Raw genomic sequence first — 16,221 nt, forward strand, 5'->3', positions numbered from 1 at the left:
ACAGGACAGCAATGCTCGTCCGCACTGTGAAAATGTGGTTTATGACTTATGATTTATACGCAGGCATTTATATTGAACATTAAACTTACACATAACTCATGTAATAGTTTCTTGATTCTAATACAGATAACAATATTTTGCTGCATTTGAATTCTCTTCAGGTCGGGTGATGCATATTTCGGTCAATGTAAAGATGAATCAGCAGCTATTAGAAAAGAGGCATTATGATTTTAAGAAATATTGAAGTCAGAAGCCGCAGAGCAGCAATCATGTGCTACAAAACTTCAAATACAAATTGCACTTTACTCTGTAATAAGTTTATGACACTAATACAGATAACAGCATTTTGGGTTATGTGGCTTCTGTTTCAGAGCCGGTAAAAGTAATCATGGTCAATCTTCCACAACAGATGAAGCTACAAGAAAAATGCTGAGGTGAGGACAAGGTATGACAAGAAACGCAACAACCATTCAGTACAATAATGCTCTTTCACTCCGGGGAAATGGGACAATGCCTTTCAGCAAAGCAAAGTATTCATAGCTTTATTATATTGATACAGATAACAAAGTGCTGCTATTTCTCATTTTGTTTCAGACCCAGTAAACCATATTTAGATCAATGTAAAGATGAAGCAACAGCTATCAGAGAAAGCATTAGGCTTTTAAGAGAAATTGAAGTCAGAAGCCGCAGAGCAGCCATCTTGTGCTACAAAACTTCAAGTACAAATGAATGCTTATATATATTATTTGCAGTTATTAAAGTGATGGTCGTTGCTGTTGTTGGGATCATGACACACAAATATCTGTCGAAAATAGTAGAGGACAATTTACCAGAAATCATGTCATCGATAAAGCAGGCTCCAATTGTCGCACAGGTTATTGCAGGTATCCTGGCGAGTTGCATTGTGTTTCTTGTCGCCAGTGAAGTTCTGAAGTCATATTATGAAGACAGAAGCACACGTTACAACGTGGCAGCCGCAGGATGGCAAGCCTTGGAGCTAAAGATCCGTGCTTTCCTGGCAACAGCAATTGAAGGCAAAGTTTCATCTGCTGAATACAAGATCTTCATTAATGAATGTATTGAAAAAAGAGAGGAAATATGTATCAAAGCTCGTCCAGATGAAAAGATCTACAAGGAGTATGAAAAACTTACGACCATGTATGATAGAGATGAAAACGTAAATGATATACATGTTATACGAATAAATAAGTGTTTGTATTAAGTTTGATGGATTGATAAAGGCTACAAAAGTAAAAATGGTTCACTAAACCGTGTACCGACCTACGTATTTAAGAATATGTAAGTTAACCCTACATAAGTCGCTGAGCTTATAAACTGACCTTCGTAAATAAACGCGACAAAAGCCAGTTCCATAATTTTACGAAATCTCCACTAGAAGCAGAGTCCATTGTATGATTTCAACCGAATCATTAGCATGTCTTGATGAATCACTATCAAATAAGGGGTGTTCGCCAAAGGGTGATCGTATCCTGCCCCTCCGGTAGCATCCATTACACTTTGACCATACTACTTACATGTTGTGCGCTGACAACACTAAATATTTTGTGGAATCTAAGAACTCTCTCCTGATCTTTTGATTTGTCTGGAATTCGATGTCAAGTTCAATATCCTTGTAAACAAAATGACTGTGCGTCGTGAAATCTATCCAGCCTCTATGAAGGACATGACAATATATTTACAGAAAAAATGGTATTAGATGAGATAGATGTATAAGAGGTGTAAGTATAAATAATTCCCGTGACTTAATGTATGTAGTAACGAAAATGTAAATAAAAGCGACAAACGCTTTATTTATAAGAAATCTCTGCCAATTACAGAGTCGATTGTACGATTCAGACTATATCACGAACATGTGTTCCTGAAGCACCATCAAATAGTGATGATGCCAGATGTTATCTAAATGTATAGGTCGTTGAACTGATATACTGAAGTTCGTATATAAAAGCGACAGGACCATTTCAATGAGCATAAGAAGTCTCTGCTGAAAGCAGATTCCAATGTTCAATTCTGAATTCATCATAAGCATATCACATCCTACCCCAAGGCAAGTGTTTACTTATACTATACCGGTAATACGGGTGTCACATGTGCAACAAGCTGCATCCGTGTTGAAGTGGATAGAACATCTTCCCTGACAGCTGTTCAATCCCGGACTGCGTCATATCAGAAGACGGGTCTCTTACCCTGCCTAGCGCTCGGCATTAAGGGGAAGAGGCAGGGACTGGCCAGCTTGGAGTCAGTAAAATGTGTCTGTGTGGGCTATCCAAGTTAAACTGTGGCATGGTATATCAGTTGGGTTGTCAATAATATTGGAGTAGTACAAGCAGCCTCACTCACATGGACATGCACCTTGTTATATAAATGAAATATTCTTGAACATTACGTATCAGACGAATATATCATTCGGCACCACATGCATGTTTCCGTACCCTATAACAACGCTCGTCCCCTTCTCGAAGGCATGCCGAAGCGTCTAAACGGCGCAGGCCACTCAGAATGCGTGTCAGGATATGGGTACGTGATTAATATAATACCGAGTATTTAAAGTAATTTTGGGAATACGCTTTTGTTTATAAAACGTGGATAAATGTAAATTGTTGGTTCCACACCACAGTGTATACGGAGAACAGAACTGTGTTATATTAACTGATGTTCTTATTTGTAGAGCCATGTTGGTTGATAGATTTATATGTACACATGCACTTGTTTACATTCCATTAACTGCGACATCTGTTCATTTGAGACGTCACAAGCCTTGGCAAAAACTACATTCAGTGTAATATCCATTTGATGGTATACCACGACATTAGAGTTTCCTGCTGCATCAAAATTACCCGCTAAGCTAATTGAAGATAGCATACGAAAGGCTCTTAGTATTGAGCAATTAAACCTGAGAGAAAAGTCTGAAGAAAACAACATTTGGAATAATTTAACTCCAGTATCTAACTTCAACCCTAATCATGAAAAAACATTGTCCACGCTGACAAATGACTGGTCCGTAAACGGTGTTGAAGTAAAAGTACTTCATGACTAAATATGACGTGCATGAATAACCATCTTGAAAAGGGAAATGTCGCAACCGTCCCTTACCTGTCAGACGGCGGCGTGAGAGATAACGCTATTTCTTATCTACTGGATAGGATGGTGCCCACCATATGGGTTATGTCAGAGATACAAAAACAACTGTAGTGGAGGGTAAGAACCGTATTTGAAACCATTTTAGCAAACGTATCTAAATTCGTCTAGAAACATGCATTCATTGCGTCGGGATTTGAATTAATCAATAGGAAATGAACACTTGTTGAATACGAAACTTTGTTGAATGATTTCAATTATCAGAAATACATGTAACCTGTGCCATTTCCATACATGTACGTTGTGAAAAAAGGCTGAAATCAACTTGAAATTCTTTGTCCTTTCTACGGATTTCATAAAAAGAACTTTATCATCAATTAATTAATGTTTGATCTTAAAACACTGCAAACACGAAACGTCGTTTGTGGTCACTGGACTGAAAAACGACGTCATTTGGACGCTTTCAAACCATCGTTTTTCCGTCCAAATAACGTCGTTATTTGACAACTGAATTTACAGGTTGAGAGCGATATTATCAAGCTCCTCCCTTTCTTGATTGACATTGACTTTGTCAATCAAGCAACAGCGTCTACCGGTATTTCTACTTCTCAAATTTCATTGGTCAGTTCTCGCGTGTTAGATTACTGGCCGGAGTTTGACGCTGCCTCTAAAACTGTATCGTTTTCAAAGAAACAAGTAATTCCTTTTAAATTGAAGATGATCCCTGTGTTCTTTGTCTCATTGCATTTATTCACCTGATGAGTAAGTATATACTCCGAAACGATATGTTCCTCATAATAAAGACGTTGACATCCATATATTTTCTTCCTTATGTGTATCACTTCTTAACGTGTCTCAAAGGTCATACTGGCCGGGCATTCGGCATATCCACCCGAACTACGTAGCCATTTTTTATGCTGTACAATTCTTCTTCTTTTTCTCCACACACACACACACACACACACACACACACACACACACACACACACACACACACTTTCTATTGTTTTATTACATGTATCCTCGAGGGTCAGTAAGAAACTAGAAATAACTGCCTTTGTTCTGTAAATCTCACCAAATTTCAGCTTTTGCCTCTTCCTTTGTGGAATGAGGTTTCACATTTGTAAAATGATCTCGCTTATCTGTCTGTACCATCAACTTAACTGCCCTCACCCCCTGCAGTTTCCCGTCCCATATTGCCAAGCAGGTGACCCACAAGGAGGAATACGGCCCTCCCTCGGTTATACTGTGCCCAGCACAATATGTTGTGAATATGTAGCCTTGCTGTGGCCAAACATTTTGAAACAATTTGGCAAAAATGTAAACAGCAAATATAATTCAGTTTTATTTCATCTTAATATCAGTTGAATCCTGTGAAGAGCCGGGTTAGAATAGGTCTCGGGTGGTCGGGCTTGCTGACTTGGTTGATGCATGTCATTGTATCTCAATTTCGTGGATCGATGCTCGTGATATCAATCACTGGATTGTCTGGTCCAGACTCGATTATTTACAGACAACCGCCATATAGCTTAATAATGCTGCGTGCGGCGTTAAACACAGAACAACAAAAACGGGAAAAAATCCGGATCCTACTTATTTTGTGGATACCCCAACAATTAATCAAATCAATAGATCGTTTGAGCTAGCATGAATATCAAACATAATTAGCAAGACGATAGTCATAATTCCCTCGGTTGGTCCGACGTGAAATGTTCGTCATGAATACTGTAAATATTAAAATTAACGCAATAATACGTCAGCACATCAATGCGAGTATAGAACCCTGACCTAAAATGCGTCATGACATGTATGAGAGTAGCCTTGCACAAATCACCGTAGGCTCACAATTCAATAATGCAGTATTGGCTTATAGACGTTCGGCCGAATAATATCATTTGCTTATTTCAATTGTTCATCTAATTTCCATTAATGTATGTCACATACATGTAGTTAATATGCTCATGGATGTCTTCTTTGAATGTACAGTGTGGAGGACTACTTCAGTTGAGGATAATTAACATAAATAATGATGATATTATTATGATATTATTGTCATTATTGAAAGTAATGTGTGATAAGTCACGCAACAAACGTATACTCTCGATATACATGTTGCTCTTTCTTTAAAAAAAACTATTGGGTTAACAAGATAAGTATATTAAAGTGTCATGCTTTCCTGCTGTGCTATCATTTTAATTTGAAATCATGACATAAAAAGTGACCACTCATGTACTGAATAAACAGATTAGACATAAAAAGTGACCACTCATCTTAGAATATTTTTCAAGGTTGGGTTAATCACAAACATATTTGAATTTATATGCAACAGCTAAACTTACTTATCTTTACACCTAAAAACATCAGGTTTGTCTGTCATACAGACCTCGAAAAATATACAACCCAATATTTGGCAAAATGAAGAAAGTCTCTTGGCGTCTTTTTATTATATTTTATAACTATTGTTTTACAACTGTTTTTTTTCTGTAAAATATGTTTAATTCAGAGATGTTATTCAAGCATCACGTCTGTGGTACGTTCACTGCATCAGTGTTGACATTTAAACGATATTTACATATATAAATACATACAGAAGAAATGCCGGCTTTCTAGTGTGATGTAACATCCCATAATTTCCTATAGAAAAAGAGCTAAAAGCACGAATAAAGATCACGAGATGAAACTGATGCATACATCTGGACATATTTGCGTAGTATTACTACGTTAATTCATCAGTATATATGTAATTTGTGCTAAAGGATATTGTAGGATCGACGCTGACATGCGCATTTAACTTATTTACCAGTGTTGTAATATTTAATTGATTTAACGTTTGATATATATCGATAGGAACATGCATATGGAGAGTCTGTCTGAAGAAATATAGACAGGCATGGGATCTTTTGGATAGTTGTACTTTACGGTTAGTCTCTGAAAATATATCAGTTGGATGTAAACGAGAAACTATATTAAAATTTAAAAGGAGTACCAGTGGGATTGGAATTTCAGCCGGAACTTGTTGAACATCTATGCTTGTTTCATTTGGGGCTATTGCATTGCAGTAAGGCCTGGGCGGAAGGGAAAATAATATGGTTCAGGGACTGTGAAGCAAACTACCTCACGGTCTGTTTCGCCGCCGTGACCTTTAGAGCTACGAAATTTGAGACAGCGACTCGACACCTGTTTGCACCCTTCAGATACCAGTCACTACTGTCACTACAACTCTCTCAAAACGAAAACAAAATACGAAAAATGTCGGAAGTGTATAATTTTAATCCTTCTAATTTACTATTTAGATACATGTTTTAACTTTAAAGTAATTATATGTATCTCATGTTCGAAATTGTACTATTGGTATCTATGATGCTGGTACCGTTTTGTCGCCATTATGTAGCTTTTGTGGAGTTACTATGAGTAGCAAATACATGTCTTGAAATATTGACTTGTAAAAGAGCTCATCATTGAACCATATGCATGCAGTCTAACCCATTTAATTGGCGTGTATAGATAGATGTATTATCCATCTACTTATACACACTTATCAGGGACATGTACAGAATTCAATTGAAAAAGATTTTCCGTGAAAATTATCCGGGTTAGAATAGGCCTTCAACAACCCATGCTTGTACGAAGGCGACTAACTAATCGGGTGGTCAGGCTCGCTGACTCGGCTGATGAATGTCATCGTATCCCAATTGCGTAGATCGATGCTCTTGATGTCAATAACTGGATTGTCTGGCCCAGACTGGATTATTTACAAACCACCGTCATATAGCTGGAATAGTGCTGAGTGCGGCGTTTAACAACAAACAATCAAACAAAAACTGTTTATTAAACACAGATTATTCAAAGAGCGACAATGCGACAAATGGCCAAAATGTGGCGTTGTGCGAGCTTTGGTTAATTTTGACAAGTTTTGCTTTTTTTGGTAAGGGCGTCAATGCGACAATGGGACAATACGACAACGCGACAATGTCCCTTCTAAGATCCCATAGTGATCCGTGCAAATAAAACTGAGTTACGAAATAGAAGTCTAACATGCCAATTGAAAGATAAAGTGTAGAAATGTGCTATTGCAGCTTCTGATTTTATAACTCTTCAAGAAGGATTATCAATAAATGAATGGCTGAACAGTTCAACTGCATGCAGAGTCTATACGCTGTGATTAACAATAATGCTCTGAGTCAATACATTTTGTCAAATTATGATATGTATTACCTGTAGGAACATTTTGTTTATACTCGTCCGTGTTTTTGACGGACAATATCGTTTACATGCTCCGCAATAGTGAGGACGGGCATCATTGTGTGTTTCCGTGCTCTGTTCGGGTGAACAAATGACTTATTCTTGCACGTGTTTGTGACGGGTGCCACCTTTGTGGCAGGATACGCTCAAGTTTTCGCGAACACCCGTTGGATGGCCTGAACCACTTCGGAATTTTATCCCATATCAGTATGATACAGCGTTATTTAACTGAAATACTGTTCAAAGTGGAGTTTAATGCGATCACCATAGTGTGTTACTGTAACTGTCCAAATTTTGGGTAGTGATGTTATGTAATATGTAAAAGAAAGCATATTCAATTATCCAATTGATTTGATTAGAATATATTTGCGTCGATGTATTTTATTAACGCCCAAAACCGTATTTTTTAAACACGTACATTTTATTAACGCCCAAAACACATACAATAACAGATCATATACACGCATGGTCCTTGACTTACTACTAGCTTTAATAGGCCATCCCGGAATAAAATAGTTCCCCAAAAAGCGAGGAACATCTGTTTTAGTTTGTTTACAAGAAATGTATTCAAAAAAATATCCTCATTAGATGAGAAGGTCTGATAAGAACTACGTCAGTAAGTCAATGACAGCGTCGTAATACATTTACATCAAGTACAAGTATCAAGTCTTTGTCATCACTGATCCATTGGCCGAACATAGAAATACGTGTCAAATATATACTGAGGTAAATTCATTGATTGCTGTAGATTGTCACCACGATAGTTTGGATTTTTGTTTTTGGGTGTTTTTTCTTGTTCTCCAGGGATGAGTTGTAACAAGTGTATCCTTGAACGGGCATGCAAATCAAACTTTCTGACTTATCCCAGAGAATGCTAAGACGCTAAGTTCAAGAATACAGTCACGTGAAAAACGTCATGTGACCGACCTCTCGTCCTATGGAAAAAAACGGATATCTTGCAAATTGCACATTAAAAAGTTAGTTACTGTTTTAACAAAATAAAACACTACCCATTATCTCATAGAGGTAACTGTGCATAGCAGAGGGATATGTTATCTCAATAAGCTTGCTAACATGGTTTGATTTGACTTCTTAGCGCGTGTCTGAATTCCATTAATATGTTACATATCCTAAAACTGACCTATCAGCAAATCTCGCTGCACTGCGCACGACGGATACTATAGCAAGGCATGCCAGAAATGCGAAATTTCCGTCTATTTTACGCTTGAAAAACTCGACGCTTCACTAAGAAATGACAGTATGCGTCAACTGATGAAATATAATAATTGATTTCAAAAGAATGTACTCGGAATGATAATGGACAATAATACACTAAGACACCGACCATTTGATATTTGTGTTTCCTGTATGTTTTAAATATTGTCTCAGAAAAGGCTTGAAATAAATAGGTGTGATTTGGAATGTTTAAAATAATACAGTCAGTCACAGAAATTTTTTTTTTTCCATGTGGTTCTTTTTCCAAAATATATTTAGCCTCTCAGTTAAAAAATACCTATTTTTGCAGCTGTTCCTGAAACAATATCTACTCTCCACACAAAATCATAGGCCTCCTCCAGAATATCAAATGGTTGGTCCCATTTTACCCAATTGTCCAAAAGTCCAATTGGATATCAAATACCGCAACTCTCAAAGAATGAAGCATTTAAACTACGTTGGCAACCCTGAGAGCTTACTTCTGTTGTCAACGCTTGTTGACTTATGTGATATCAAACGACAAGACACTTCCTAGTAGGACAGATTGGTTAAAGCTTTACCTCGTCACCAAGAAGACCGGGCTCCCGATCCCCATATAGTCACAATTGATTTGAAGTCAATATATGAAATTGATGTTTTTCTGCTTTCAACACATTTTCCTTTTTTCGCTATTATTGCTGATTATGGGCTTATCTTAAATAAAAGATCGCCTGTATCAAATGACAATCTTAATATGTGTGGTTAAATTCATGAAAAGTAAACCTTTATGTCCTAATGTTCAATTACCTAAATTTCTTGATTTCAGATATGTCCCTAAATCCCTGGAAAGAAGAACAGCTGCTTTAGTAAGGTTGATTTTCTCTCGATGATCTGAGGACTGTGATCCCTTGATGTCAGGCGCTCAACGTCGAATGCAACCTACAAAGGCACATTATCCTGTAACATTATATTTTTCTTTGACATCTGCCATACAATCCCTTCTTGAATATATCCGACCTAAGTGTATAAACCTCACACCTCCTCATTCATCGTTTGTGGTCTTATAAACAATGTGACGTCTGCGAAATTACTAATTGTTATTTGAGGAACAGATTTCGCCGAACACAAAGTGTTGATCATGACGATCCACCCCAAGCAGGATGCCCTTTATCTGCAAAACCTGTTCTGAATTCTCTCATCAGGCCCAGTGACTATGCTTTTCGTTAGAGGCGACTAACGGGATGGGGTGGACAGGCTCTCTGGCTTGGTGGATGATGTCATGATGCCAATCACTGGGTTGTCTTATCCAGACTCGAATATTTACAGACCATCGCCATAAAGCTGTAATATTGCTGAATTTCACAACAAAGAAATAAACAAACGGCCAGTCATCAGGACTTATTCCCAATGAAATATGTGACAAACGGCCAATCATATAGCAAATCAACCACGCAGGGTACCTGGTCTTTCTGAGCGTATGCTTTGGAAGCGTAGAAGCGTATGTTTTGATGTAAGTTAGATTTGTATGGCTCCCTTATCAATACAGATAAACTCATATATTTAAAAGTCGGACTCACTTTAGACATCATGTTGTCCAAATCGTATTGATGGGCATACTTTGTGAATACATTCACAAGACTTGAAATGAAATACGATCCATCTTCTTCATCCCTCAGTGCCCCGTAACCTATAACAGAAACGTGATAGTTGCATCTTTCTGTGTGTGTATACTGACTTACATGTACATGTGCAGGCGTGACAGTCACACGTTCGTGATACTACATTTACGTGATACAAATCATAACCAAATATTGCTCTTATATATGAACATTGAAAATCAGTGATGACACCAGGTGTCCCGGAAAGTGTAAGCACGTCCTGCTCTGCAGGTACCTTCGATATATTTCTGAGAGGCCTCAGAAATTATCAAGAGTAGCATTCTTAATATTTACGTGAGAATATGAATATGAGTAAGAGGGTGAAACGCCACGTCCAGACAGCAATGGTACAAACACTTGATAATGGTACATAATATCAGTGGCAGGGAGGACTTTTGGATATTTGAGATGAGGATGAATTTATAGTACTTGTCAATGCTGAAGTGTTCACAGGAGGAACCAAGTGTACTATGTGAACATGGCGTAAACCAAACACCTCGAGGCACTCCTTCAAATAAAATTACACAATCATGGGTAGCCATGATTGGATATACCAGGCACGGTTGCTGAGGTCCAGTAAAAGTGCGCTCCTGGGTGTAATTTGGATTGTTTGCCAGTAGTCACCGCGTGCAAAGCCGGACCTGAGAAAAAGAAAATTACTGTTTTCATATATTTCAACGCTTCCTTTATCTTCAGATGTCCATTATGCCAAATTATCTTAATTGTATAGAAGGGTTAATATCATACATTGTTGCAATTAGGGATTCACAATTATAGATTTGTAGCTCACTCGCCTTCCTGAGATAATTTGCCTGGTTTGTCAGGCGTCACATCGGGCGAAGTCGGACCTGAGAAAGAAAGAAATTAGTGTTTTCTTATTTTTCAACCGATCCATTGTTTTCAGGTGTCCAACATGACTAGTTATCTTGATTGTATGGAGGGGTTATTATTAATGCGTTGTTGCAATAAAGGATTCACAATGATATATTTGTATCTCACATGCCTTCCTGACAAGCTTGAATAAAGAACAGCTTCGGTTTGTCCTTGTGAAGAATCCAGCGTTCATCCCAAAATATATTCTTGATTTTTTCTGTAGACACAGAGTCGCCATCTGTGCCGACTACACCACCTTTTATGCCATGTGATAAAATGGCAGTAGCGAAGCAGCGATAGCCACTCTGTTCAAATGCTTCGACTTGTTGCACAAATGTGTCCATTATGCCCTGAAAAGAGGAAGCACTATTAACATGACTTTGTCACAAACTGTGCACAACAAACAGTTCATCAACTAGGAAGAAAAAAAATTTCAAAGTTTAAGAAACCTAATGAATGTGTAATCAAATTATATACTTAAAGGCTGAATTCAAAAACATGGTCAAACTATGAGCTAGTCGTTGACCTGCAATGTAAGGTTTACCAAATGTCTGTTCTGTTTTTCGACATTTCATTATCAAACTCAACTTGTGAAGGGGAAGGCTTCGCGAGAACGTTTGAAATGGCCTAATTAACAGTTCATTCTATACATCTCTATTTAATGTTGCTTAAGGTCAGGCATTAATGTGATAAACCCAAAAACGTACCACGTGTCAATGTTACAGTTAGGAAATGGCTTCTTCGTTGGTTTTAAATGTTGAAACATAAGGCTCGTATATCGTAGTGTTAACAGTACTTATAAATTACCGTGTTTCTGTTTCTCATTATGCACATGTGAGATTTATGACCGGTGATACATGAACGCAATAAATGTATATGAACGCAATAAATTATGTATCCATCTCTCAATAAAACTATAAACTCAAAGCAGTACCTGAGCTGTCAGATTGTTCTCCGTTTCAACTTTAAATCCAAACTTCTCAAACAATGTTTTCAGAGACTCTGCGTCTTTACAACTGCTATCTCTGCTGGGATATTTTTTTGAATCTGTAAATTCGTAGTTGTTGATGATGAACAGTAGCCCTTTTTGATCTCCACTCATGTTATAAACCTGTAACTAACAACATGAAGAAGCAACCATTATGTGTTTTCATTATGTTTAAAGATTTTGTAAGGGCAAAACAAATGTGGTTAAGTCGTATAGGTCGTCGCATGCCGGGTTGACTTGTCCTAAAGTTATTTGTATATATACATTCCTGTATATGCAGTATGGGTCATATTACCCGTGCTCATGGGTTTCACCATATTGGTAAACGTCTGAGTCCTGCATCTGTTTGGATTTCCTTCCAAATGAAAGTTAAACGCAGAAACCGGAATACTGTTGAAAGCGACGTTTAACCAAACACACTCACTCATACATGGATTGTGGTATATATCTATCTTGACTTATCTGGGCGATCATGGACTATTACATCACAAGAAAAAATCATGTCATTATAGTGTAAACAAGAGGCTCGACAGGACCGAGTAACAGTTACAGGTGTAAAGTACTTACATCGGAAGAGAGGCGTTTGGTTTTCACGTCATTCGGGTCACAGTGTTTCACCTGAGCTGCAATCAAGTAGCAAATATAACAGTTAATATTAATATAATATTTCCGAAAATGAAATATTTGTTCTTCCACTAATATTGTCTTATTTATAAGATAAAAATAGACGCCACAATATTCAAAAGAGTTAGAAATTGCGAATCACTCCGAATATTTGAGTATTAGGAGGTATCCATTTCTAATCTGGAAAATACACACTCGTGAATGGTGTTTAATTTTCTTTTAGAAAGTAAAAAGTTCATTTCAAAATACTTTTCAAGTATGTATTTGTTACATCAGTCAACCAATATAATGTTCCATTATACTGAAAAGAATCAAATCTATTTTCGTGAAACATATTTTAACGAAACGAAATTTAACTGTTTATTTCATAAATCTGGTGAAAATACTCATAAAGTAATTCCTTTACTATACAAGTTTCTTTTTCTCCATTCTATCGCAATGACAAAATGGTCTCTATCGACTCAAACAACCAAGAGGTACTGTGCCTAGGTTGCAGGCGCATCTGTTTTATTATGATACTGCAATAAAAAAAGTGTATAATCAGTCTCTATTATCTGCCATTCCATTGGGTATAAAATCGGGCAATATAGTGGTGTAAATTATGTGAAAGGATCATTGAAAACCGGGAAATCATGTTTACAACACATGTTGAACTTGGAAGACACAAAAATATCATTACAGAAAAACAACAATTAACATGCCAGTTTCGAAAGACCCTGTTGGTAGCGAGTGCTGTCAGAAATGATTTTAAGGCGTTTTTAAGCCAGTATTATCAAATTCTCTTCATTCGTTGTGCATATGGTTAACCAGCCATAAAATCACGTCCATCAAAACAGAAGATCGATGGACATTTTGCCACTTTGAGGAATTTATGCGAAATCTGCAATTAACCATCAGTGCCCACTTGCACGAAGCGATCTTAGCGCTAAGACTATCGTAAGTAAGCCTAAGTATGGGAGTTACGATCATCTTAGCGCTAAGATCATTTTGTGTAAGTGGGCCCTATAAAAAACTGATACCTTGTAGATGTTTGTTTGTTGTTTAACGTCGCACTCAGCAATATTCCAGTGATTGACTTCATTAGCATCCATCCGCCCAATTGGGATGCGATGACATGCATCAAACAAGTCAGCGAGTCTGACCACCCGATCCCGTTAGTCACTTCTTACGACAAGCATAGTTGCCTATTCTAAGTAGATGTAGATTATCCGATAGACATAATTAGACATGTGGACGGCACCGTTTCGAGTATGTTGCTCTGTCCTCATGACAATAAATTGATGTTTCCATCGTGTGACCAGGATTTTGTGGCAGTAGCGGGGTTCGGACTTAAAGGTTTCAAGTCAAGAGCAACCTGATGGAAGTGATATAGGAGAATATAGGTTTTTATTCGGACAAATATGATATCAATTTGTTTGGCACTTTACCTTCAAGTTTCAAATTTTCGATGCGCCATGTTACATCCTGTTCCTTTTGCCATTTAATATAGTCCTCAATCCTTCTCTTCGTTCTCATTTTGGCTGATGGATCCCAAAGTAAGGGTTCAATAGATGCCAGACCTGATTAGTTTGGAAGTCCTTTTTCAGTGCACAGGGGGCGAATATAATCCTTGGCCTCTGTGATACGAATTTTCACAATTAGTTCGTCTTTAGTGAATTTTGCTACCATGTCGTTGGTTGTATTATGTGTTTGAACTACTAACACAAGCCAGCATTGTGTGGCAACTCTCTCAGGTTTCTCAAGAAGACTTCCGCCAAAACACTCGTCTGTCTGCAGACGGACATCAAGGTTTGTTTCCTCAGTCATTTCGGTTAATATGTTAAAAGCTTCCTCCTGGTCGTCCTCCGCATATATTAAAGCAACATCATGCGTTCTTCGCAAACACCAATCTAAGTCAAACTTATCGGAAGGTGGAGGATTTGGACTGCTGGGTGGAGATGATGGCACCGGGGGGACCTCAAAGTCAAACTCTTCCATCCTTTTCTTTCACTGCAAAAACACCAACAAATGTTTGCCAACCCACGTTACAGTTGATATCGGTATAAATATCAAGAATATCAATGTATTAGACTCCCATGTAATGCTCCACAAGGAATGAAATGTGTCTATTATGCGTGTATGATATGATGTAAGTATATTATGAGAATGCAACGCGATAGGGATGTAGTGAGTGAGTGAGTATGGTTATACGCCGCTTTTAGCAAAATTCCAGCAATATCACGGCGGGGGACATCAGAAATGGGCTTCACAAATTGTTCCCATGTCGGGAATCGAACCCGGGTCTTTGGGGTGACGAGCGAACGCATTAACCTCTATGCTACCCGACCGCTCCCGATAGGGATGTAGGTAGGTCATGCAGGTGCATGTAGATGTGCATGTGCTTACAAAATTGGCTCACAATCCGGAAACACATCTGTATCAACATCGACTTTTTTTATCAACGCCACACGCATTAACAGCAGTGTAAACTCCTCGAATATTTGCAGTTTACACTTTCTTCATTTTATTTCACAGACATAGACAAGGGAGATAACTCATTGGTAACCTTTGAACTCATACATTGCTGGATATGGTGTTTTTTCAGAATGCTGAACTACACTGGTTCTATACATGTCCGTACACTATACATATGTATTAAACTCTGTTATTCTATTAACTATCAAGTTTAGTACTACCCTGTGTTGACATGGCAGCAAACGCGCTATTGCCGGCTCTCTTGTAAATACTTCCTTGTTTCGTTTTAATTTTCATAGACGGGACAGAAATAGCTGTGTAATGCTATGCTGTGTGGATTAAAGTAAATTTACCATCACCCGTCATATGGATGTCTATGGTTGAACTCTCTCCGAGGCAGGATAACCTTTCAGGTCAACTGAACGTGTATTAAGAATCACAAATTGACACTACTGGGTGGGACTACGAACACGACATCACAATCTTAACTATGAGGCGAAATCTGAACTTAAAGTTTACTTCCCAGAAGAGGATCTATACATTAATGTAATAACAATGTGTAAGGTGCTTCCCATAAAATAATAGTACGTACATAATCACCTTATTGTATCCGTAATGAAGTCAAACCTCTCGAGTGCAGGGCGGCTGTCATATGTAGGTCAATCTACAAGCCTTACCGGTGTAACGACGCAGCGGTACATCTCGTGAGTGGGGGAGGGCTCCTATGTGCCGTGTGCCGGGAGCCACAAGGAAGTGCCAGTAAGCGTGAACCCAGGGGGGAGTTAAGTTACATAGGGGACTGGCGGCAAGTCTCCCTCGCCAGATCCCTTATTACGAGGCTGTAGAAATACGGGACGCCCCTAACTCACATCTGTCTCCAGAACTCTCACGCCGACTTCTTGAGATAATTAAAATATTTGTTCAATGTTCTGCACTTTTTAATATAAAAATGCATTTAGTGTTTGTCAGAAAAGTTAGTTACATAGTTTACTTAATCAATTCTGGTTTGTTTACGGTAGACGAATTTATATGACCATAGTGTCATTGCCAAACCCTTCAGTCAATTCTAATTGATCCAGACTGCACAATGTC

The 16,221-nt window shown here is 38.0% G+C and overlaps 1 protein-coding gene and 1 pseudogene across 1 annotated transcript; one reads left to right on the forward strand and one right to left on the reverse strand.

The window, feature by feature from the left end:
• Positions 1 to 15,814, reverse strand: part of LOC124124428 — a 63,818-nt pseudogene extending 48,004 nt beyond the window's left edge.
• On the forward strand, positions 377 to 1,520 carry LOC125374490. Its single transcript, XM_048385390.1, has 2 exons — positions 377 to 434; positions 595 to 1,520. Exons 1-2 carry the CDS (start codon positions 427 to 429, stop codon positions 1,220 to 1,222), a joined length of 636 nt encoding a protein of 211 aa, XP_048241347.1. The 5' UTR covers positions 377 to 426; the 3' UTR covers positions 1,223 to 1,520.
• Positions 15,815 to 16,221: the final 407 nt, after the last annotated feature.

Source organism: Haliotis rufescens, unplaced genomic scaffold (assembly GCF_023055435.1).
Source record: "Haliotis rufescens isolate VD_foot unplaced genomic scaffold, xgHalRufe1.0.p SCAF_58, whole genome shotgun sequence".
In the NCBI taxonomy this organism is placed as follows: domain Eukaryota; kingdom Metazoa; phylum Mollusca; class Gastropoda; order Lepetellida; family Haliotidae; genus Haliotis; species Haliotis rufescens.